Raw genomic sequence first — 22,039 nt, forward strand, 5'->3', positions numbered from 1 at the left:
AAAAGTCCAGAATTAAAAATGTACTTGAGTAAAAGTACAAAAGTATTGGCATAAAAATGTACTTAAAGTACCAAAAGTAAAAGTACTAAATATTTGAAAATAGCCGATCTACAAGCTCACAACGCGTCGCGATGCGACGCGTTGTGAGCTTGTAGATCTGCTATTTTCAAATAGCCTATGTATAAAATAGGGCTAAAGTGGTTAATGTATGTTTCATTATATCATAGTTTATATCTGAAAAGTAACTAGTAACTAAAGTTTTCAAGTAATTGTAGTGGAGTAAAAGTACAATATTTGCCTCTGAGATGTAGTGGAGTAGAAGTAAAAGTATTGGAAATTGGAAATACTCAAGTAAAGTACAAATACCTCAAAATTGTACTTAAGTACAGTACTTAAGTAAATGTACTTAGTTACTTTCCACCACTGGTCTATAGTGTTGTTGCATAAATTATGATTTATTTATGTTTTGCCAATTATTGATGGTGTTGCATAGAATGCGAAGCGATTTTTATTTTTTTACTTTCTGTCATGCTGCAATACTTTTTGCTGTTTCTGGTGACTGAATTTCCCTCTCAGGATCAATAAAGGTCTTATTCTTAATATCACTTACTACACCTTTAAATGGACCTGACTGATTGTTTGGTGTAGACAAACTTCTTCTTCTTCCCGAAAATAGCCGATCTACAAGCTCACGTGTCGCAGCACTGTAGATCGTCTATTTTCGGCAAATGTTCCCATCAGCACAGGGATGCTAGGGTTCAAGCAGTTAATGTAAACAAATAAATAGATAAATGCTATCACACAAAGATTTGGCAGCCCCCCGCTGTAGTAACTCTGAGGACCCTACAGTATGTGGGACAAGCCCAGATACAAAAAAACAGATCTACAAGCCCAGCTTACCTGCTGTCCTCACTGAGTTTGACCACCATGTTGTTTAGAATGTGTTGTGTCTGGTCCCTGTAGTAGTCATCAAAGGTCTTCAACCAGCCTGTAACACACACACACACACACACACACACACACACACACACACACACACACACACACACACACACACACACACACACACACACACACACACACACACACACACACACACACACACACACACACACACAGTTATGTATTCTGTGCCCTTCTTTGTCCGTCCTGGAAAAAACATTTGATAACGAAGGTTTTTTCCATTTCCTGTGGATTTTATCATATTGTTTTGTATCCCCGTTGAGGGTCTGAGGTGACGGGGGTGTCATTTATTTCTGTCCTTTCCTGTTAACCCATTAAGACCGGGAACACATCTGTGTGTCATTTTTAGATTTCTTTGGCTATTCAAAAATTAAATTAAATTTAAAATATATATATTCAGATTTGCAAAAGTGTTCACGATTTTTCAAAAATAGCAGTTTTTAGTGAAAATGTGTGACATCTTTGAATACAAGCATATTTATTTTTTTCAAAGCGAACATTTTTTACTCAAATCTGTGCTTCTGGGGGTCCCTGGAACAACATATTTTGAGATGGGGGTCCGCGGCCAAATACATATCATTTTGGGGGTCCTTGACATGAAAGTTTGAGAACCACTGATATTATAGCAACATAGGTTTTTAAAAAAAACATAGGATTTAGAAGACATTTGTAGAATCCCCAGAAGCAAAGATTTGAGTTAAAAATGTTCGCTTTAAAAATACATATATTCAAAGATTTGCACACATTTTCACAATTTATTTTCAAAAATAGCAGATCTACAAGCTCATAGTGTAGTGCCACACTATGAGCTTGTAGATCTGCTATTTTTGAATAGCCAAATAAATCTAAAAATGACAGCGTTCCCGGTCTTAATGGATTAAGGAACTGGAATTGGTTCCATCACATTTGGAACCGTTTCTGGAACCAGGTTTTATCACAGAGCTGGGACAGTATGTGGACTTCTAAAAATGTCTTCTAAATCCTAACAGTTTTCTGAAAAACATATGTTGTCAAGGACCCCCAAAAGGATATGTATTTAGCCACGGACCCCCATCTGAAAATATGTTGTTCCAGGGACCCCAAGAAGCAAAGATTTGAGTAAAAAAAATCGCTTTAAAAAAAATATATATATATATTCAAAGATTTGCACCAGTTATCAAAAATAGCAGATCTACAAGCTCATAGCGTGGCACAAAGTGACACACTATGAGCTTGTAGATCTGCTATTTCTTAATAGCCAAAGTATAAAATAATGGTTAAAGTGGTTAAAACAGATGCTTTGCCGGTTTTAAATTTTTTTATTAAGAGAGTGAAACGGCAGTAATATTAATACGCTCATTTGCATATGTGCATATTAATGAGGGCATTATTTGCATACCAGGGTCGTTGTGAGAGTGAGGGACCACGTAGACCTCCAGGGGCTGCTTGTCCCATTCGTCGTCTTGGTAACTGATGTCGAAGCCCTGCTTCCACACCCCCCCGTCTGGGTTGTCGAAACTCAACAAGTCATACACGTCCATTACCTGAAAGTACACAAAAACAACAACACACAACATGTCATACACAATCCATGAACTGAAAGTACACAAAAACAACAACGCATAGCATGTCATACAAATCTATTAAAGGGATATTTCACCTTTTTTTCGTCTACTCAGGCTTTTGGGAGCCCGCCGGACAGTTTTTAAGTTGCTTGAACTTCAAACTCCATTTTAACCATGTTAGATTCATCGGAAACACCCGTCCTTTGTTCTGGTGACTGACATTGTCCTTCTAATACGTGAGGAGACCATGTTTTTTCAATAATTTTTTTCATTTGTTTTAAATATTGTTTTAGGAAAATGAAAAAAAATTAATACAATACAAAAATTAAATAAAATAGACGAAAATTAGGAGGGCAGGATGAGTCACCAGAACCAAGGACGGGTGTTTTTGATGAATCTTGATGAAGTTACAATGGGTTTGTATAAGAAGGGGGCATGTCTGATAAAATGAATATCAACGCCTCCGAGCGCTGAGTCGGCCCGAAATCGGTGCCGTGGACAGCTGCCTTTAGCTAACACTGTGTAGACCCTGATGCTAGACAGGAGGATGTGGAGGGCAGTGGATTCAGGAGTCCTGAGTTGGTGTTGGCTAGACCGCACGTTGTGAGGTTGTAGATCGGCTACTTTCACTACTTTTAGTGAAAAAGTAGGGCATTCATTTGTGAAACAAACTAAAAACTAACACATACAAAGTTGAAATATGGAGATATATAGTCATATTCATGTAAAAACGTAAAAAAATAATAAACAATTAAAACGTGACTGTTGTGTTTTTATTACTATTTTTTCAAAAGATAGTTTCTGCCTTACAGTGACGACATTGGGTTTAAATGAAGTGTTTAAAGATCACTAAAGCCAAGGTCACACTACAGGATAATCAGGGAGATTGTAGGTCGGGAGAGGCGTTCCCCCTTCCAAGTGTGATCGGGAGTGATTATCTAAGCAAAATTGTCCTTTAGTGCATTTGCTTCTCAACCTTTTCAAGCCACGACCCCCCAAAATAATCATATTTGAACTGGGGACTCCCCCCCCACCCTCCCACCCTGAAAAGCACTTAGAATTAGAAAAGTTGAGGCATTACATTTAGTTTGACTCAGATAAATATTGTGAAAATAGCAATAGCAATTGTGAAAATAGCAGATCTACAAGCTCACAACGCCTCGCGTTGCAAGGTGTTGTGACTTGTGAGCTTGTAGATCTGCTATTTTCACAATTTTCGGGGTTAGGGGGGGGTTATTTTTTCCCAAAAATAATCCCCAGAAGCAAATATTTGAATTAAAAATGTACACTTTAAAAAACATATACATTAAAAGATTTGCATGAATCAATTTGCTATGAGCTTGTACATCTGCTATTTTTGAATAGCCCAAAGTATAAAATAATGGTTATAGCTAAAAAATCTAAAATGACACAGATCCCGGATTGAATGGGTTAATAAAATCATGCTGTGTGTGTGATGCTGAATTCTATTTTAAAAATTGCCTAGAGGGTGGGTGGACCGACCGTGGTCACAAACGTAATATCCGGACCTAATATAGTAGTGATAATGATAGTGATACAGTAGTGCGAGGCACACCGTTGCTCCGATCCACACCAAACTGGGCACAAACACTGTTCAGGGGTCGAACATGAAAACACCATACCATGGCCACACCATACAACCACATATGGAGCACTACAGCAGTGTTTAACACTGATCTGATCGGCGCAATATAGAGCTGGATTTGTATTTTTAAAGTCTTTCAGTGTAAGCCGCATGCATTTTCAGCAATGATGGAAGAGGTACTCAATTTTGTTTAGTAAAAATATCAATACCACAATGCATTCTGTTCCAGGGACCCACAGAAGCAAAGATTTGAGTTACAAATGTTTAAAAAATATATATATTCAAAGATTTGCAAAAGTCACGATTTTTCAAGCTCATAGAGTTCCGCGCTATCAGCTTGTAGATCCTCTATTTTTGAACAGCCAAAGAAATCTAAAATGACACAGATGCGTTCCCGCATTGAATGGGCTTTAAGGCCCACAGGTTGGGTAATCGCTGATGTATTGAGCAGTGAAATAAGAGAGAAAGGAAAATGACTCCAAACATTATCTCCTGACCCCACCAGAGGTATTGTAGTCATAGAAACGGATTATAAACGTACATTGTTCCAGAAGTGAGTATAGGCGTTGTTTTGTCGTGTGTGCAACGTGACACCCCCAGGTGTGTGTGTGTGTGTGTGTGTGTGTGTGTGTGTGTGTGTGTGTGTGTGTGTGTGTGACACACTGAGACAACCTGCAGCCATGCGCCTTTTGAAAAGCATTCCAGCACTCTGAACAAAAGCAACCAGTTGCAACCAGAAACCACTGTACTTAAGTACGTATTGTTTTTACTTTACTGGAGTATTTCCAATTTTCAGTACTTTTACTTCTACTCCACTACGTCTCAGAGGCAAATATTTAGCTTTTACTCCACTACAATTATTTGAAAACTTCAGTTACTAGTTAGCAGTTACTTTGTAGATTTGTAGACATACATTAACCACTTCAATCCTATATACATTTCGGCCATTTGAAAATAGCCGATCTACAAGCTCACAATGTGTCGCGATGCGACACATTGTGAGCTTGTAGATCTGCTATTTTCAAATGATTTTTATTCAATTTATAAATTTGAAACAGGACATTCTGCACAATGAGTACTTTCTACTTTTGGTACTTAAAGTACATTTTGATACCAATACTTTTGTACTTTTACTCAAGTATATATATATTTTTTTTTTGACTGTAACAGAGTATTTCTATATTGCAGCATTGATACTTTTACTTAAGTAAAACATTTGAGTACTTTTTCCACCACTGAAAGCAACAATACACAGCAGCTAAAGCAGAACCCCTGACACACGGCTCTGTTAAACAAACCCATTCATACCATGAACTGTGGACATGAATTATGGAACTCTGATGACAGCTAACAGTGGAGGCAATATATATACAGTAGATGTACAGTATTAACCACTTAAAACAGTGGTTCTCAAACTTTTTCATGCCAAGGACCCCCCCCCCCCAAATTGAAATGTATTTGGCCGCGGACCCCCCATCTGAAAATGTTTTGTGCCAGGGACCCCTAGAACAGGGGTTCCCAAAGTTGGGGTCGTGACCCCACTTGGGGTCACGGGAGACCGACGGTGAGGTCGCGAAATTATTTTGGGAAAAAACAACAACATTTTAAATTTAAAGGGATTGTAGGCGATTCAGAGATAAACAAAGGAAAAAAATCCAGCAGTTCGTTTCCCCGACCACCAGGGGGTGACGCACGGAGGACTTCCATAGAGTAAGCAGACTTCTAAACGGGCCATGCCGAATATAGGTTACTTTTTTCGGATACAATTCGCGGAACTGCCCGCCCCTGCCGGTTCTCTAAATTTTTATTTTTAAATAGGCTCTTTCATGACAAATTGACCACATATATGAAGTTAAACAACTAAATTCTATCCAAACGCTTTTTGAAAAGTAAATTATGTGCCTAAAAAAAGAAGTTTGAGAGCATTTTAAAACCGAAAGTAAAAAGTTCACACGGACGCGCACGGATGCGCACATGCGTGCGTGAATTTACGCACCGGATACCCGGATGTGTAACCTAAATAGTAGGGAAAATACGGATTTCAGAAAGAGGAGTGTTTTTCAATGCAGGAAAACACCCCAGCATCATTATATAGTGGCTGATAGAGGGGAAAAAAATGCAAAATATATATATAGAGGTATTTTTCAAATATAGGCTTAATGTTGCCTACTATACCTTTAACAGAATGGATGAAAAACAACCTAAAATGATTACAAATAGTAAATTTTACCATTTTAATACATTTCAAATGCGCACCGAACGTGCAAGTTTATGTGCATAAAATACCCCCAGGTTTAGGTGGGGTCGCGAGTCAATGGCAGCCTTATTTTGGGGTCGCGGGCTGAAAAGTTTGGGAACCCATGCCCTAGAAGAGAATTGTGTAATAATTAGATTAAATAGATTTTTCAACCCCAAAAGAGCAATGCAATAAATTGCAGATATGCAAGCTTACTGTATCACACAGCTTGTAGATCTCCAATTTTTTTAATAGCCAAAATTTAAGTGGATAAAATGGTTAAAATGATTGTGATGCTGTATTAACACATTTTGCACACAAGTCCCTCAGGGCTCGATACTAGTGTCTTTTCTGTTTTCGCTCTACATTAACCCGATTCTACAAATGTCTTCTAAATCCTATAACCTTTTTCAGAAATGTATGTTGCTATATCAGTGGTTCTCAAACGTTTTCATGTCAAGGCGGACCCCCAAAATTACATGTATTTGGCCGAGGACCCCCATCCCAAAATATTTTGTTCTAGGGACACCGAGAAGCAAAGATTGGAGTTAAAAGTGTTCACTTAAAAAAATATGTATATTCAAAGATTTGCACACATTTTCAAAATGTAAATACATACTCTGGGGCGGAATCTGCCAATGCTTTGTCAATGCAAATGCGTGGATTCTTGGTCTTGCGGATTTTTTCCAAGAATCCACGCATTTGCATTGACAAAGCATTGCAGATTCCGCCCCAGAGGTAAAATAAAAGTAAGGTGGGGCCGTGCCCTTAGGAGGTTTTGTTCATCACAGTGTTGATTTTGCAGTTTTAGTCTTTTGAATATAATTCCATTTAGTTTTAGTCATCTGAAATGTTTTAGTTTTTGTCTTAGTTGACTAAATATCATAAGATTTTAGTCGACTAAATCTACTGTTAATTTAGTCGACTAAAATGTTTTTGGGCGGTGCCTTGATGCCGTTGTAATACCTGATTTTACACTTGGTTGCATGCTGAAAATAGCCGATCTACAAGCTCACAACGCGTCGCATTGAGACACGTTGTGAGCTTGTATCAATCTGCTATTTTCAGAGCACGACACCAAACATAAAATGACTTGTCTTAGTTCTACTGGATCTCATTTTAGTCTTTAGTTTTCATTTGTTGACGAAATTGTCAGTATATTTAGTCTTAGTTTTAGTCATCATAGCTTAGTTTTATATTTAGTTTTTATTTCGTTTTCGTCAGTGAAAAAAGGTAGTCGACGAACATTTTTCGTCATAGTTTTAGTCGACGAAATGAACACTGGTTCATCAAAACATCAAAACAGCTGAATGGACCTCCAAGCTCACAATGAGGTTGGAGGTCAAAAGGGGGTGGAGCGTGGAGTCAACAAAACTAGCTAACTCCACCCCCTTTGGTGGAGTTAGCTGGTTTAGAGGAGGCACGGTGGCGCAGTCGGTAGCGCTGTCGCCTCACAGCTAGAAGGTCCTGGGTTCGATTCCCGCCGGGGACGCTGTGGGCGCTGGGGGCGTGTCTTCTCCTCCGCGTCATCAGCGCCCATACCCTAGGTGGGGTTGGCGAAAGGGCCTACTCTGTGTGGAGTTTGCATGTTCTCCCCGTGTCTCCTAGGGTAGTTAATACCCTCACAAAAACATGTAGTAATCCTGGTCGCTATACCGCTCCCCCCATGACAGCCGGGGCGCCTGATGGAGGGGAAGGGAACTGGTTGGAATAACGTGTTCCTTCCACGCGCTACGTCCAACCAGGGAAACTCCCCCCTGTCAGGTGACAAGAAGGTCAGTTGGCTCTCATGCCTGAAGGAAGCATGAGCTCGGCCCTGGCCTCCCTACTGTGGGGGACTGGTGTAATGCTGGTGTAGGGCTGGTGTAGCGCCCAGGATCACTTAGGAAATTGGCACCGGGTGAAAAAAATGGGTTACATAAATCGTGGGATAAAATTTTTAGAAAAAAAAAAAAAAGAGTTAGCTGGTTTAGCAGAAAGTTTGAGGATCCAATGGAGTTAGCTGGTTTTGTCAGAAGCTTTTCATTGATTCAATATATATTTTTACCAACACACAGACGTAACGGGTGTTCAATAGCACTGATTTATGAGAAAAAAATGCAAAAGCGTCTAAATGGAGTTAGCTGGTTTCTGCCCGACAGCGACGATATCAGATATGTTCACTATCCATGGTACGATGAATTATATAGGGTGTTAAAGGAGCACTTCGCCCATTTCCAACCTTGCATTCATGTAATTGGTCCTCACTGATGCTCATTATGAGAGCGTCTGTCTCCCTCTGTGTCTCACTGGTGGACTGTGGACAGTTCAGAAACCAGCAATGACGTCATCAATGAGGATTCCAAGTTAACCCATTCGATCCGGGAACGCATCTGTGTCATTTTAGATTTCTTTGGCTATTCAAAAATTGCAGATATACAAGCCCATAGCGCTATGAACTTGTAAATCTGCTATTTTAGAAGAATCTTGCAAATTTGTGCAAATCTTTGAATATATATATATTTTTAAAGCGAACATTTTTAACTCAAATTTTTGCTTCTGGGGTCCCTGGAACAAAACATTTTGAGATAAAATATAGCTGCAAGCAGCAATAAACGGGTTCGAGGCATGAGAGGCAAAAAGCGATATGCAACAATAGCACAATAAGACGTAGAAACAGAATAGATTGAACTTGAGACAAAGCAGCCCATGCAATTAACAAATGAGCATTCTCAACAGCTGAGCAGAGGGATTGTGGACAGTACGGAGGGGGCAATTGGGGTTGAGAACCTCACTCATGGACACTTCAAACCATGGCAATTGACAGGAATCGAAGCCTTGACCTTTGGGACTCATAGGCTGGCACATTACCAGCACTTTACCGACTGAGCTATTCGATCCACAGACAGACAGCAGTGAGAAAGGAGCACACAAAGATGATTTTTCTTCCTTTTTTGATGAAGCCATGCCCTTTACAATATTATTTGGCTAATGAAGGCTTAATCTTTTCACGTACAAACTTCTCTTCAACTGAGATTTTCAGATAATGGTCCATAGAGTGTGTGTAGAACGTTTCACACAAATTGCTCAAAACTCCGGGCAGAAAAACTGGTTTAAGTGTCTTTCAAACTGCTCAAAATGGCAGAAGATCTAAGGGCGGAGCTTACTGGTTGAAGAGACAGATGTGTTCCTAATGAGTCAAGACACATGTGTAAGCAAGTGTCATGGCTGTCGGCCAAACGTTTGGATTTTCAAACGATTGCTATAGCGCCCCCCTTTGACCAATTGGAGTAAGATTGGTTTCAGTGATACTTGGAATGACCCTCTACATTACTGCAAAGTTTCAAACAAATGTGGGTCTGCATGTATGTGTTAGGGGCAGACGAATAATTTTCATAAAACTGCAATATTCATTGGCTCATAAAAGCTTAACGTTTTCACTTAGAAAAAATCCAGCCCCATAAATCTGTTGGTATAGGTCCAAAGTTCATGTGTAAAAGTTTCGTGCAGATTGCTCAAAAATCCCAGGAGGAGGGTGAAAGTTGTTAGGCATGAGGAGACGCATGTGTGTATCGAAGTTTCATGGCTGTAGGTCAAACAGGGCATGAGTTGTACCTGTTCAAAGTTGGCCTTTTCAATTGATTGCTATAGCGCCACCCTTTGGCCAATGGTTTTGAGTTTCGGGCCTTGGCCGTTTGGCATAGCCCTCTACCATATTGCAGAGTTTCGTAAAAAGCGAGCCTTATAGGCCTCGAACCCTCAAAAGAAAATCTAAATCCTAACTGTATGTTGCTATATCAGTGGTGCGCCAACTTTTCCATGTCAAGGACTCCTAAAATGTATTTGGCCACGGACCCCCATCTCAAAAGGTTTCCAGGGACCCCCCAGAAGCAAGGATTTGAGTTACAAATGTTGGCTTTAAAAATATATATATTGAAACATTTGCACACATTTGAGTGGGCAAATGTTAGTCGACTACCTTTTTTCTCGGACAAAAAACCAAATGAAGACAATGAAGTCACAAACTATGACTAAATACAGTATATTGACAATTTCGTCAACAAATACAAACTAGACGGAAATGTTAGGGAGGGACTAGTGGAGAAGAGATCCAGCAGAACTAAGACAAGTCATTTTATTCTTGGTTGTGCAATGGTGTCGCACTCCAAAAATAGCAGATCTACAAGCTCACAACGTGTTGCGAGCTTGTACTGTAGATCTTCTATTTTCGGGCACTTAGCTAAGTATAAATCAGGCATTACAACGCCATCACGGCCCGCCAAGACATTTTAGTCAACTAAATCAACTGTAGATTTAAATGACTCACCTGTACTCCGTCGGACGGTGTCTGCGCTTCTCTCGCCGCAAACTTGCAGTCCTCCACGTCCACAGGTAGGGCCGACGGAGCGGGCGGCAAGAGGAGAGGGTAGCTCTTATTTTGAAAGACCCTTTCCACCTCTCCGCCTCCTCTCCTGACTCCCTGGTCCTTCAGGTTGACCACCGAGTCTCGGATGTTGGAGATGATGTGGTTGTTCTCCCCTAGGAGGTGCTCCAGCCGGTCGATCTTGTCTTGCAGGAGAGACAGCTGACCCTCCAATGGTGAACAGACAGACACACACCAGTGTTAACTTTGTCGACTAAAACTATGACAAAAAAAGACCGTCGACCAGTGGTGTAAGTAAGTACTGTGTCGCAATGCGACGAATTGTGAGCTTGTAGATCTGCTATTTTCAAAAGATTTTTATACATTTTGAACTTGTGAATGGGACATTGTAAAGAATGTTCTATTTTAATAATTAAACTTAGGAGCTGATTGCTCAACTGGTGGCAACCTCCACAGAGTGTCCAGTAAAAACACAAAATTGTCCGTTCAATGAAGATTTATTATTCACACCCACTTCCTCTTTCCACCACCCTTTTCTTGTACATTTGTGTGTGGTTCTGCACAGCAAAGGAAATAAAGGCATTCATATATGACTTAACCAAAGAAAAACGATTTAGAATTATCCAAAAATAGGCTACATGAAATATTAATATAAAACTCAAAACAACATTTGCATAAACAAATAGCAAAGTGATTAAAGACATGTAACACAAATACTCACAATTAGTTGCACGCACACTAGGTAACAAAAAATGTCCAAGGGGGAAAACAAACAGAACTAGAACAACTGACGAGATGCTTCTCCAACAGAGGACTAACATAGAATAATGCAACCGTGTTCATACAGCAGGCTCAAATCAGGCATCAGGCACTTATCAAACAGGAGGCACTAATTGACCACACCTGGCCTGTGGGTCAGGTGACATGAGTAGGACATGGTGACAGTCCTATTAAGAATGCCTGAACATGCCACAACATAAAATAATTAACAAACATAGTCTGAGGGCAATAACTGGCGAAAACTAAATAAAAACTAAGCTATGATGAAAACTGTGACTAAATATGTATTGACGATTTCGTCAAGAAATCAAAACTATACTAAAATGTTAGGGAGGGACTAGTGGAGAAGAGATCCAGTAAAACGCATCTACTAAGTCATTTTATGCTTGGCTCGCGCGGGTGTCACGCTAATCTACAAGCTTATAGATCGTCTATTTACAGCCGAGCCAAGCCAAGTACAAATCATGCATCACGACCCGGCAAAATACATTTTTGTTGACTAAATCAAATGTAGATTTAGTTGACTAAAACTACACTAAAAAAAGTAAAATATATCAGATGACTAAAAGTAAAACTAAATTACATTTGCTGTCAAAATTAACACTGACACACACCAAGGTTAGTACACTTGCATAAAACTAAGCAAATAACCAATAACTAGTTATAAACTAGGAAGGGTCGCTCAGCGGAGCGCATATCTTTGCCAGGCTGCTTGGCCTACCCAGGACTGTGTAATGGGCTGTTCATACCAAGCACTATAACCTACTATTAAGATACCATTTTAAAAATAGTTCTAAAGGCCTGGAATTGTGTCATTTTAGGGGCAAAGCCACTTGGCCTTTGGTGCTGTCGACGGCACAAAGGTCAAATGCCAGGGCAGGAAGGCATAGCCTGGCATTGCCAGACTGATCACGTGGGATCACTCACACCACACGTTCTCTCCACGATATCGCGGAGAGAACGATATCCTGTCAATACAGTTTTCCTGTCAATACATAAAACATTTATTGACAGGAAAGAGGCAGAGGAGAAAACAGTACCATCAGGCAGTGTAGGCGGGGCATGAAGGCCACTGTGGCCTCAAGAGCATATAATGTTGTTTTGAAGGGCATAAGGCCAAACTGAGTGAAACTGTGAAATCCCTGCCCTGTATAGTTCTAGTTATAGATATGGATATACTTATAGGTGTAGTTATCATTATAGTTATAGTGGAAACGGCCCTTAAGTCATGGGGTTGCAGTCGTCAGGATGCAAGGAAGCTGGGTGTGATGGCATTTCTACAACATAGCCTACTTTACACATTTTCTAAATTTTGGTGCACCCTAACTAATTAAAAGTTAACTGAAATTGAAGACATAAATAATAAGTAATGAACAAAGCTTATATAACCTTGACAGAGAGAGAAGGTGAAAAGGTGAGAATATAAGACAGAGCTCCACATGGCTCACACAGCGATATTATTATAATTATTAGTAGCCCATATTATTTGGATATTAAAGAAAGTAATACAAGATTACAATACCTACATTTTCAACCATTGTAATCATATTAACGTTTTTTTATGAGCATACACTGCAAATCAACTCAGTGTTTTTTCCGACAGTCAGCTGCCCTCCTGAGCTGCGCCTCGCAATACACGCACGCACGCACGAACGCACGCACGCACACTCACACACACACACACACACACACACACACACACTCACACACACACACACACACACACACACACACACACAAACAAGGAGCCTGTTTCCTGATTTGTTCTTTGTTATAGACAGCTCTTTATATAATAACGCAAAACATTTCACAACATCAGCAGCAAAAGTATGATGTCAAATCTTTGACAGTGAATTCTAGTCAACTGTATGGCTGTTGGTCTGTCACAATCATTACTGTCCTATTTGCAATTATTTGAGCTAAATGCAATTAATTGACTTTTTGTTGTTTGTTTGCTTAATTGTTGGCAGGATGTCCATTCTGCGTAAAAACAGCTGCATGAAATTAACAGAAATTTATTTTTTCCAATATCATTTACATCGCTGTCCACACAATTAATTGTCAACCTAAATGCCCTATTTTTCTACAACCTCACAACTCATTGGTTGGTTGTAGAGGGAAAAGAGAGCAGACCAAGTACAGAGCCAAAAGTCAACTTTCCTAAGTATTGAGGGTTTAAGTCAGGGGTATTCAACTAGATTGGGCTGGGGGCCACAATAGTGAAATGACTTGAAGTCGGGGGCCACAAGGCCGTGCACAGAAATGAACAAAATGTTCATGGTTAACCGTTTCACCGTTTGTTGTGTGATAGGACACAACAATGGACATATATGTCCAATATGGTAACTTATTAGGGCCTGCTTTATACTGCATTCATGCATTTTGATGTTTGATAGGATCATTTCCGTGCCAGTCTTTTACAGTGTACAGGCTTAGATTTTGATATTACGGAAATAGGGAGTAGATACGTCAGTGTGTTGTGTTCACGGGTCATTGGCATGGAAGTGTCAGTGCTGTAAGAGTACTAGAGGCAGGCTGGCAAGGTGAAGTGTTTACATGATGAAAGGTTTTTGGTTCGAGCACCCGGTTGATAAGAGCACAAGCTCTTATGATGTGTTTGAAGTCAATGAAGATGGAGAAGATGACAAAATCCAGGTGAATCATTTCTTTGGTGTAAATGGACAACATCCATTCAAGACCCAGAAATAGATACAAATGATGGTTTGTGATAGATGAACTGCACTCAGAACTCATCTGTGCTCTTGTATGTTGATGCACCGCTGAAATGTAGTGATGTTGCCAAGCCTGCTACATGGTGGAATAATAAATGGCTGAACTACTTGAAAGCTACAATATTCTGACAGTAGTGAGAAGTAGTAGAAGTAGGCAACATTTCTGGCTGTTTTGTTTGTACTATGAAAAGGTCTTATAATCTTTTACTTGTGATACTTGTACTTTTACTTTTGATACTTAAATACAATTTAACACCAGATACTTTACTTAAGTACATATGAAGTGAGCTGTATTTTCTTATGGGATTTACTCACCAAAGATACATTTACCCATATTTGGGTTCTAGCAGCAATCTTGACTGCAAATGCAGCACTTGTGGGTTTCAATTGAGGACCCTGAGTGAATCACTAACATTCATCCATTCTAAATAATAGCCTAGATTTTATTCTTATCGGTTGATAGTTGATTAACCATTAACGAGCTTTGGTTAACAGTTATGAAAAACATTCAAAATGGTCATCCTGTATACAACCAACCACCTAATAATAATTTTGTACATTTATTTTTAAATTGGAATATAGAATGTGTTCCAGGGGCCACAAGAAAGCTCTACTGGGGCCGGATTTGGCCCGCGGGCCACCAGTTGAATATCCCTGGTTTAAGTGGTTAAATGTCTGAAAATGCACATTAACATGAATCCAACGTATTGATAGAAAAGATCATGTGCTGCAAACAAACAAACAAAAAACATTAATTTAAACAACACTGATGACGGTGCTGTCAAACAAGTCTATTTGATACAATATGTAGGGGGGGGGGGTCCCAGCTTCATCTCTCTCAGCTAAGGGGTCCTTGGCTTGAAAGAGCGTTGAAGACCGCTGCTCTATAGCAATGATTACTGTCACAATATAGAGCCATTTAATACTGATTTTAAAGAAAATCACGTGTCCTACCTTTAATGTCAAGGACCCCCAGTTTGATATACATTAATTAGGCCGCGAACCCATAAGTGATACTATTTCTTATCTCTGGGACTCCAATCTACACTGTCTATGCGTGCGTGTGCGCGTGCACGTGCGTGCACGTGGGTGCGTGTGTGTGCGTTTGGTCAATGCATTGGTTGTTTAACCCATTCAGATCGGGAACGCATCTATGTAACCACTTAAACCATTATTTTATACTTTGGCTATTCAAAAATAGCAGATCTACAAGCTCATAGCGTGGCACCAAGTGCCACGCCATGAGCTTGTAGATCTGCTATTTTTGAAAAATCGTGGAAACTTTGTGCACATCTTTATATATATTTTTAAGCAATCATTTTTAACTCAAATCTTTGCTTCTGGGGGGTCCCTAGAACAACATATTTTGAGACGGGGGTCCACGGCCAGATATATATCATCTTGGGGGTCCTTGACATGAAAAAGTTTGAGAACCACTGATATTTTAGCAACATATGTTTTTCAGAAAACTGTTAGGATTTAGAAGACATTTATAGAATCCCAGAGGCAAAGATTTGAGTTCAAATGTTCGCTTTAAAAATATATGTATTCAAAGATTCGCACAAATCTTCACTATTTTTTAATAGCCAAAGAAATCTTAAGTGACACAGATGCGTTCCCGGTCTTAATGGGTTAATAACCAGCATGTGATCACTAATAGCCTGATGAAACATTTGAATTGTGCTCTAATATGCCTAAAGCAACATAGCCTAAAGCCTAACATTTGAAATGACTGTCCCATTAATCAACACATTGAACTGATCCATTGTTCCATTCATAGATTAGGTATTTAGCCTGGGATGAAACAGGTCAAACAGCATTTTAAACCCAATCCCTGACTGAAGCCTGACCGATATCAGTGGAGGACAAAACACTCAACCCCAGTACTTGAGTCAAAGTATAGATACTCCTGGTCAAATATTATCACACTAAAAGTGAAAGTTGCTCTGATTTGTACTTGGAGTTAAAGTACTGGAGTTTAGAGAAGTACATTTCTTTTTTAAACCACCAATAAAATAAGTGCTTTTATTGGTGGGTTAAAGCCTCACTATTATATATATAAGGGTAATGGCAGCCGACACGCTGATTGGTTTAATTCATGGGTCTTCAACTTCAACATTCATGGGTTGAAGACCCACGAATCAAATCAATCAGCGTGTCGGCTGCCATTACCTACATAGGGATCCGGGACCCCTATAGGGGGTCCTCAGAGTTACTACTGGGGGGGCTGCAAAATCTTTGTGTGATAGGATTGATTTTGTTTTACCACTTTACCAACAACTTGACCCCTAGCATCCATGTTCTGAGGGGAGCATTAGCCAAAAATAGCAGAACTACAAGCTCACAACTCTTGTAGATCTGCTATTTTTGGCAAAGAGGTTTGTTGTTGAGGGGAAAAAGAGCAGAGTATAGAGCCAAAGGTCAAGTTTAGTAAGTATTGAGGGTTTAAACAGTTAAATGTCTGAAAATGCACATTGACATGAATCCAGCATATTAATAGAAAATATCCTGTGTAAACAAACAAAGAAACAACAAAACATGAATCTACACAACACTAATGATAGTGCTGCCAAATAAGTCTATTCAACACAATTTTATACAATATGTGGTGGGGGTCCCTAATTCATCTCTTTCTCAGCTAAGGGGTCCTTGGCCTGAAAAACATTTAAGACCCCTGGTTTAACTAATAGCTCTTTTGCACTACAAGAACTATGTGAACAGTTTTGTACAGTGAAACTCATTTAACAGGTTCTGGATGTGTTTCCCTACAGATAAGGTTATCAGATAAAGATCATTTGGACCCTGGTACTAACCCTAAGTTCTGCGAAGTGGGAACCCAGAACCCAGAACTCAGAACTTATCATTTCTTTATTCTATTTTATTTATGAAAAATGTTCACAAAAATAGCAGATCTACAGGCTCACTCACAACACGTTTGTAGACCCCAGAGGGGTCCCCAAATGACTTGGGAGGGGGGGGGGGGTGACTTGCTTAATGTAAAATAAAATCAATTTTCGGTTATTGCATCGTCTATTTCTCACTTCAAATGTTTAACATTCTTGAGGGCAACGTTTAGTTGTAAATGACATGTTGCGTGTGTTTACATCGCTGTCATGTTGGCTACAGCATAAAACCAAGCAGCGCAGGTTGATGTGAGCAGGTGTTCTGTGTCTTTGATTAGCCAGTGGTCTGTAATTGAGCTCATCGGTCATTATCCAGAAATAACACACCACTGAATTCAGCAAATGACCAATCAGAATCAAGCATTCAACCAAGCCGTGTAATAATAATGAACATATAACACAAGGCTTACTCTGACCTTGCACTATGTAAGTGACTCTTTCAGTCTGACTTCACTTTCTCTGTGTGTGTGTGTGTGTGTGTGTGTGTGTGTGTGTGTGTGTGTGTGTGTGTGTGTGTGTGTGTGTGTGTGTGTGTGTGTGTGTGTGTGTGTGTGTGCGCGTGCGCGCATACGCGTTATAATGCTGAGTGCTTTACTGTCAAGAGTAAATTCCAGACAAGACCATGTAATGGATTATCATTTGATTATTCCCTGATCACATATTATGCAATGCTGGAGAGAGAGAGAGAGAGAGAGAGAGAGAGAGAGAGAGAGAGAGAGAGAGAGAGAGAGAGAGAGAGAGAGAGAGAGAGACAGCAGTTCAGTGTTTTAACCAATGAAAGGGACACTTGTTAACTTTATAGTCTATGATCACTGCTGCAGAATCTCAATTCACACTATAGAGACACACACACACACACACACACACACACACACACACACACACACACACACACACACACACACACAGAGAGAGAGAGAAACAAGAAGACACGAGCACACACGCAACATACACGCACATCAGGGATGCATACATGCAGGACGCAATTTCTGAATTGACTGAGAGACAGAGAGAGAGAGAGAGAGAGAGAGAAATAGACATAATCAGTAAATCCTGTTTGAGTGACACACTCTTAAGAGTTACAGATGTCAATATGCAATATAGGCGAATAAAAACAACGTACCAAGACTTGTTTTGTCTTAATCGCGGTGTATGCATTTTATTTTTCCAGAGGGTCATACTGACTCAATAAAGTGAGCGATGGGCGACACACTGGACCACTGAACTGAAACTTGAAACACATGCTAAAATATGATAACAACTGGTATTGATTTGATTGATTTTCTAGTCGCTCTCCCTCGCCCCATGCACCTCCCTCTTCATTGTCTCCGCCAAGCCAAAGGCGTAGCGGAGACAAAGTTTTGCACCCTGTCCGTCTGTCTGTCCGTCCGTCCGTCCATGTGTTTGTGTGTGTTTGTCCGTCTGTGAACAGCTTATCTCCGGCACCATTGGCTTGCACACTGTACACACACTCCCTGGATGCCAGAGCAGAACCTCTGCCCCAAATTTTACACATGGGCCTGTTATAGTGCCACCAGGAGGGCAACACATTTTTTTTTACAGAACTCCTACAGATTTTGTCCAAACATCATGCAAATCGGTACACAGTATCTCTATAGTCATTAAACAAAACAGGTCTTTCAGATTTTTCATATTCCATCCTGATTGGCTAAGATTGGCTTCCATAGTTTGCTGGAGTGCTCCGTTTTGAACAAAATGCCTCAAATCATGAATGCAGCGTCCGATTGCGGTGCACGCACATTCGCACTATGAGGAACACAAGCTACCATTTTAACATTACCCTATCATAGCGCCAGCAGGAGCCTGATTTTTGCAAAACATTTTAACATTTTATAAAGCTCCTAAAAATGTTGTCCAAACATAAATCGGTTCACATTATCTCTATAGTCAAGTGATTTAGACGGATCTGTCCGATTCTTCATATTCCATCCTGATTGGCAAATTCCGAACATTGCTGGCCCACAATAACCTACCGGAGACCTGTGCTCCGAGGAGCACTTTTTCTAGTTTTCGTTATCATTCTGAAAACAACAAACGATGGAGCTTAAACAAAAACGAATTTCACCCACTTCTGTACACCTGTAAACCTGTGAATCCTTTCACAACACAAGAGTTTTTTGTTACAAACAGTTGACTGTTGGCTTTTTTCAGCTATACTGTATCACTCTGAGGTTAGAATGAAAAGATTGCTTACATCGTAATCGAGGTACGTTTGAATTATAATCATATATTGATTACCCAGGGGTCCTTCTTGAGGGGGGACCAAGGGGTCCCCGGCTAAACGATGGATAGTTCATCTTCAACTTCACAGATAGATAGATAGATAGATAGATAGATAGATAGATAGATAGATAGATAGATAGATAGATAGATAGTAGTGATGAGCGGGCCGACCCGTAACCCGCACCGCGGGTGGTCGAGTCAGGATTTCAGAGGCAATTATGCGGGCTGCGGGTGAGCGGGTCAGCCGCTCTTACACAAAAAAAATAATAAAAAATCACATGCTCATGTTTTGTCTTTATTCCTAATAAGAATAAGAATAATATCAATAAAACAGTTTGAATACACTTGGGGTGTATACTTATTATTTCTAACCTTCATGATTTTACAGAATTATAGGTACGACCCGCGGGGCTCAACCCTTGAGCCATAGATTTATATATGGGTTCCCGACCCGCACATCACTAATAGATAGATAGATAGATAGATAGATAGATAGATAGATAGATAGATAGATAGATAGATAGATAGATAGATAGATAGATAGATAGATAGATAGATAGATAGATAGTAGCTGTAGTATACAACCCTCGTAGACGTATTTATGATTCTGACGTTTTCAATCTACGAGAGTTGTAGGGTGCACTTCCTATAGTGCTTTGGACTTTCTGCACTATGCCCCGTAGACACTCCAAACATTGTACAAAATGAAAATAAAGGCGCTTACCGCCGAGCCCCAAATGTTAACTACTTCTACGGGGTAGTAGTGTAATGTAATAATCCATATCTTTCAATAAAGAAGTGTTTTAATGCCGTCTGTGGCCGAACGCCATTTTTTCACCCTCGTTTACTTCCTGTTTACATTTAGTGTAATTCCGGGTTCCACCAGATGCGCCCCCTCACTCACGTCACTACCGCCCATTGGGAACTTCCGACAGAATCGGCCACAGACGGCATTAAAACACTTCTTTATTGAAAGATATGGATTATTACATTACACTACTACCCCGTAGAAGTAGTTAACATTTGGGGCTCGGCGGTAAGCGCCTTTATTTTCATTTTGTACAATGTTTGGAGTGTCTACGGGGCATAGTGCAGAAAGTCCAAAGCACTATAGGAAGTGCACCCTACAACTCTCGTAGATTGAAAACGTCAGATTCATAAATACGTCTACGAGGGTTGTATACTACAGCTAGATAGATAGATAGATTGTGGACTATCATATAGAATCAAATAATGTCTAAACAGTGATGTCAGACTGGGGTTCCAAAGATGTTCAGATGTTATTAAATTGTTGATCCTTGATATTACAAGAGGGCCGAGAATCAATCAATCAATCAATCAGACAGACAGACAGACAGACAGACAGACAGACAGACAGACAGACAGACAGACAGACAGACAGACAGACAGACAGACAGACAGACAGACAGACAGACAGACAGACAGACAGACAGACAGACAGACAGACAGACAGACAGACTGACTGACTGACTGACTGACTGACTGACTGACTGACTGACTGACTGACTGACTGACTGACTGACTGACTGACAGACAGACCTCACAGAGAGATCACAGGTTAAGAAAAGCAGCAACATGAGGCAAGAATATGCAGCCTACTGTATATAGATAGAAAAGTCTAATGTTCATATACGGACTCATAGTGCAATGGTGTCACATGTCAAAGTAGACCTATGAGTTGTTGTAGATCTAAGTAGGCTATAGTATTGTAGTTAGGAACCAAAAGGACCCTTACAGGTCTGTAACTCAGAGAGCGTAACAAGTGGAACCAAATGGACCCTTACAGGTCTAACTCTGAGAGTGTACACATGGAACCAAATGGACTCTTATTGATCTGTAACTCTGAGTGTACACAATCATGGAACCAAATGGACCCTTAAGGGTCTGTAACTCAGAGAGTGTACAAATGGAACCAAATTGACCCTTATTTGATCTGTAACGCTGAAAGTGTACAAATGGATCCAAATGGACCCTTACAGGTCTGTATCTCAGAGAGCGTAACAAGTGGAACCAAATGGACCCTTACAGGTCTGTAACTCTGAGAGTGTATAAATGGAACCAAATGGACCCTTATTTGATCTGTAACTCTGAGAGTGTACAAATGGAACCGAATGATTTGTACACTCTCTGAGCTGCATTAATTAAATTAATACAATTAATTAGAAATAACAAAAAAATATTGATGAAATAAATAGTGTAAAAAAATCTATAAAATATCAAACTAGTCCTTGACATCAAAATAAGGTTGATCTTGCACTCCAAGAATTTTTTTTTAAAAAAATGTAAAAACTTACAGTGTGGAACAGCCTCTCGTTGGCAGAGTTCTTGGTGTTGTCCAGCTGAAGGTGGTCCAGCATCAGGTAGAGCGAGAAGACCACCACGCAGAAGATAACGCTGGCGAACACGCTGAACTGCCTGCTCAACTTCATCCTTTAAATAACAACCCTAATAAGTATTAATAACTGCGTTATAACTGATAAAACGCAACAAACAAAAAAAAGAAAAGCGTGACTATGCGGTGGCAGCCAGCGTTGAGTCCGTGAAAGGAAAGGTTTAACGAAGAAATACAGTAAAAAAAAAACGACAGTTAAAAACTCCTTCCCTCTCCTGAAGGCTGGAGCTCTCTGCTCGAACTGTTGCCCCCGCG

At 40.0% G+C, this 22,039-nt stretch overlaps 1 protein-coding gene across 1 annotated transcript in view; it reads right to left on the reverse strand.

Annotated features, from left to right (window-relative positions):
* man2a1 (mannosidase, alpha, class 2A, member 1) overlaps positions 1-22,039 on the reverse strand; it is a 67,253-nt gene that overhangs the window by 44,520 nt on the left and 694 nt on the right. The window contains exons 2-5 of the mRNA XM_080428956.1: positions 21,687-21,986; positions 10,656-10,919; positions 2,342-2,486; positions 901-988 (exon numbers count right to left, since the gene is read on the reverse strand). Coding sequence (XP_080285082.1) covers positions 901-988; positions 2,342-2,486; positions 10,656-10,919; positions 21,687-21,821 — 632 coding nt within the window. The 5' untranslated portion in view covers positions 21,822-21,986. The remainder of the gene's footprint in view (positions 1-900; positions 989-2,341; positions 2,487-10,655; positions 10,920-21,686; positions 21,987-22,039) is intronic.

Source organism: Gymnoscopelus braueri, assembly GCF_963280865.1.
Source record: "Gymnoscopelus braueri genome assembly, chromosome: 5".
NCBI lineage: Eukaryota > Metazoa > Chordata > Actinopteri > Myctophiformes > Myctophidae > Gymnoscopelus > Gymnoscopelus braueri.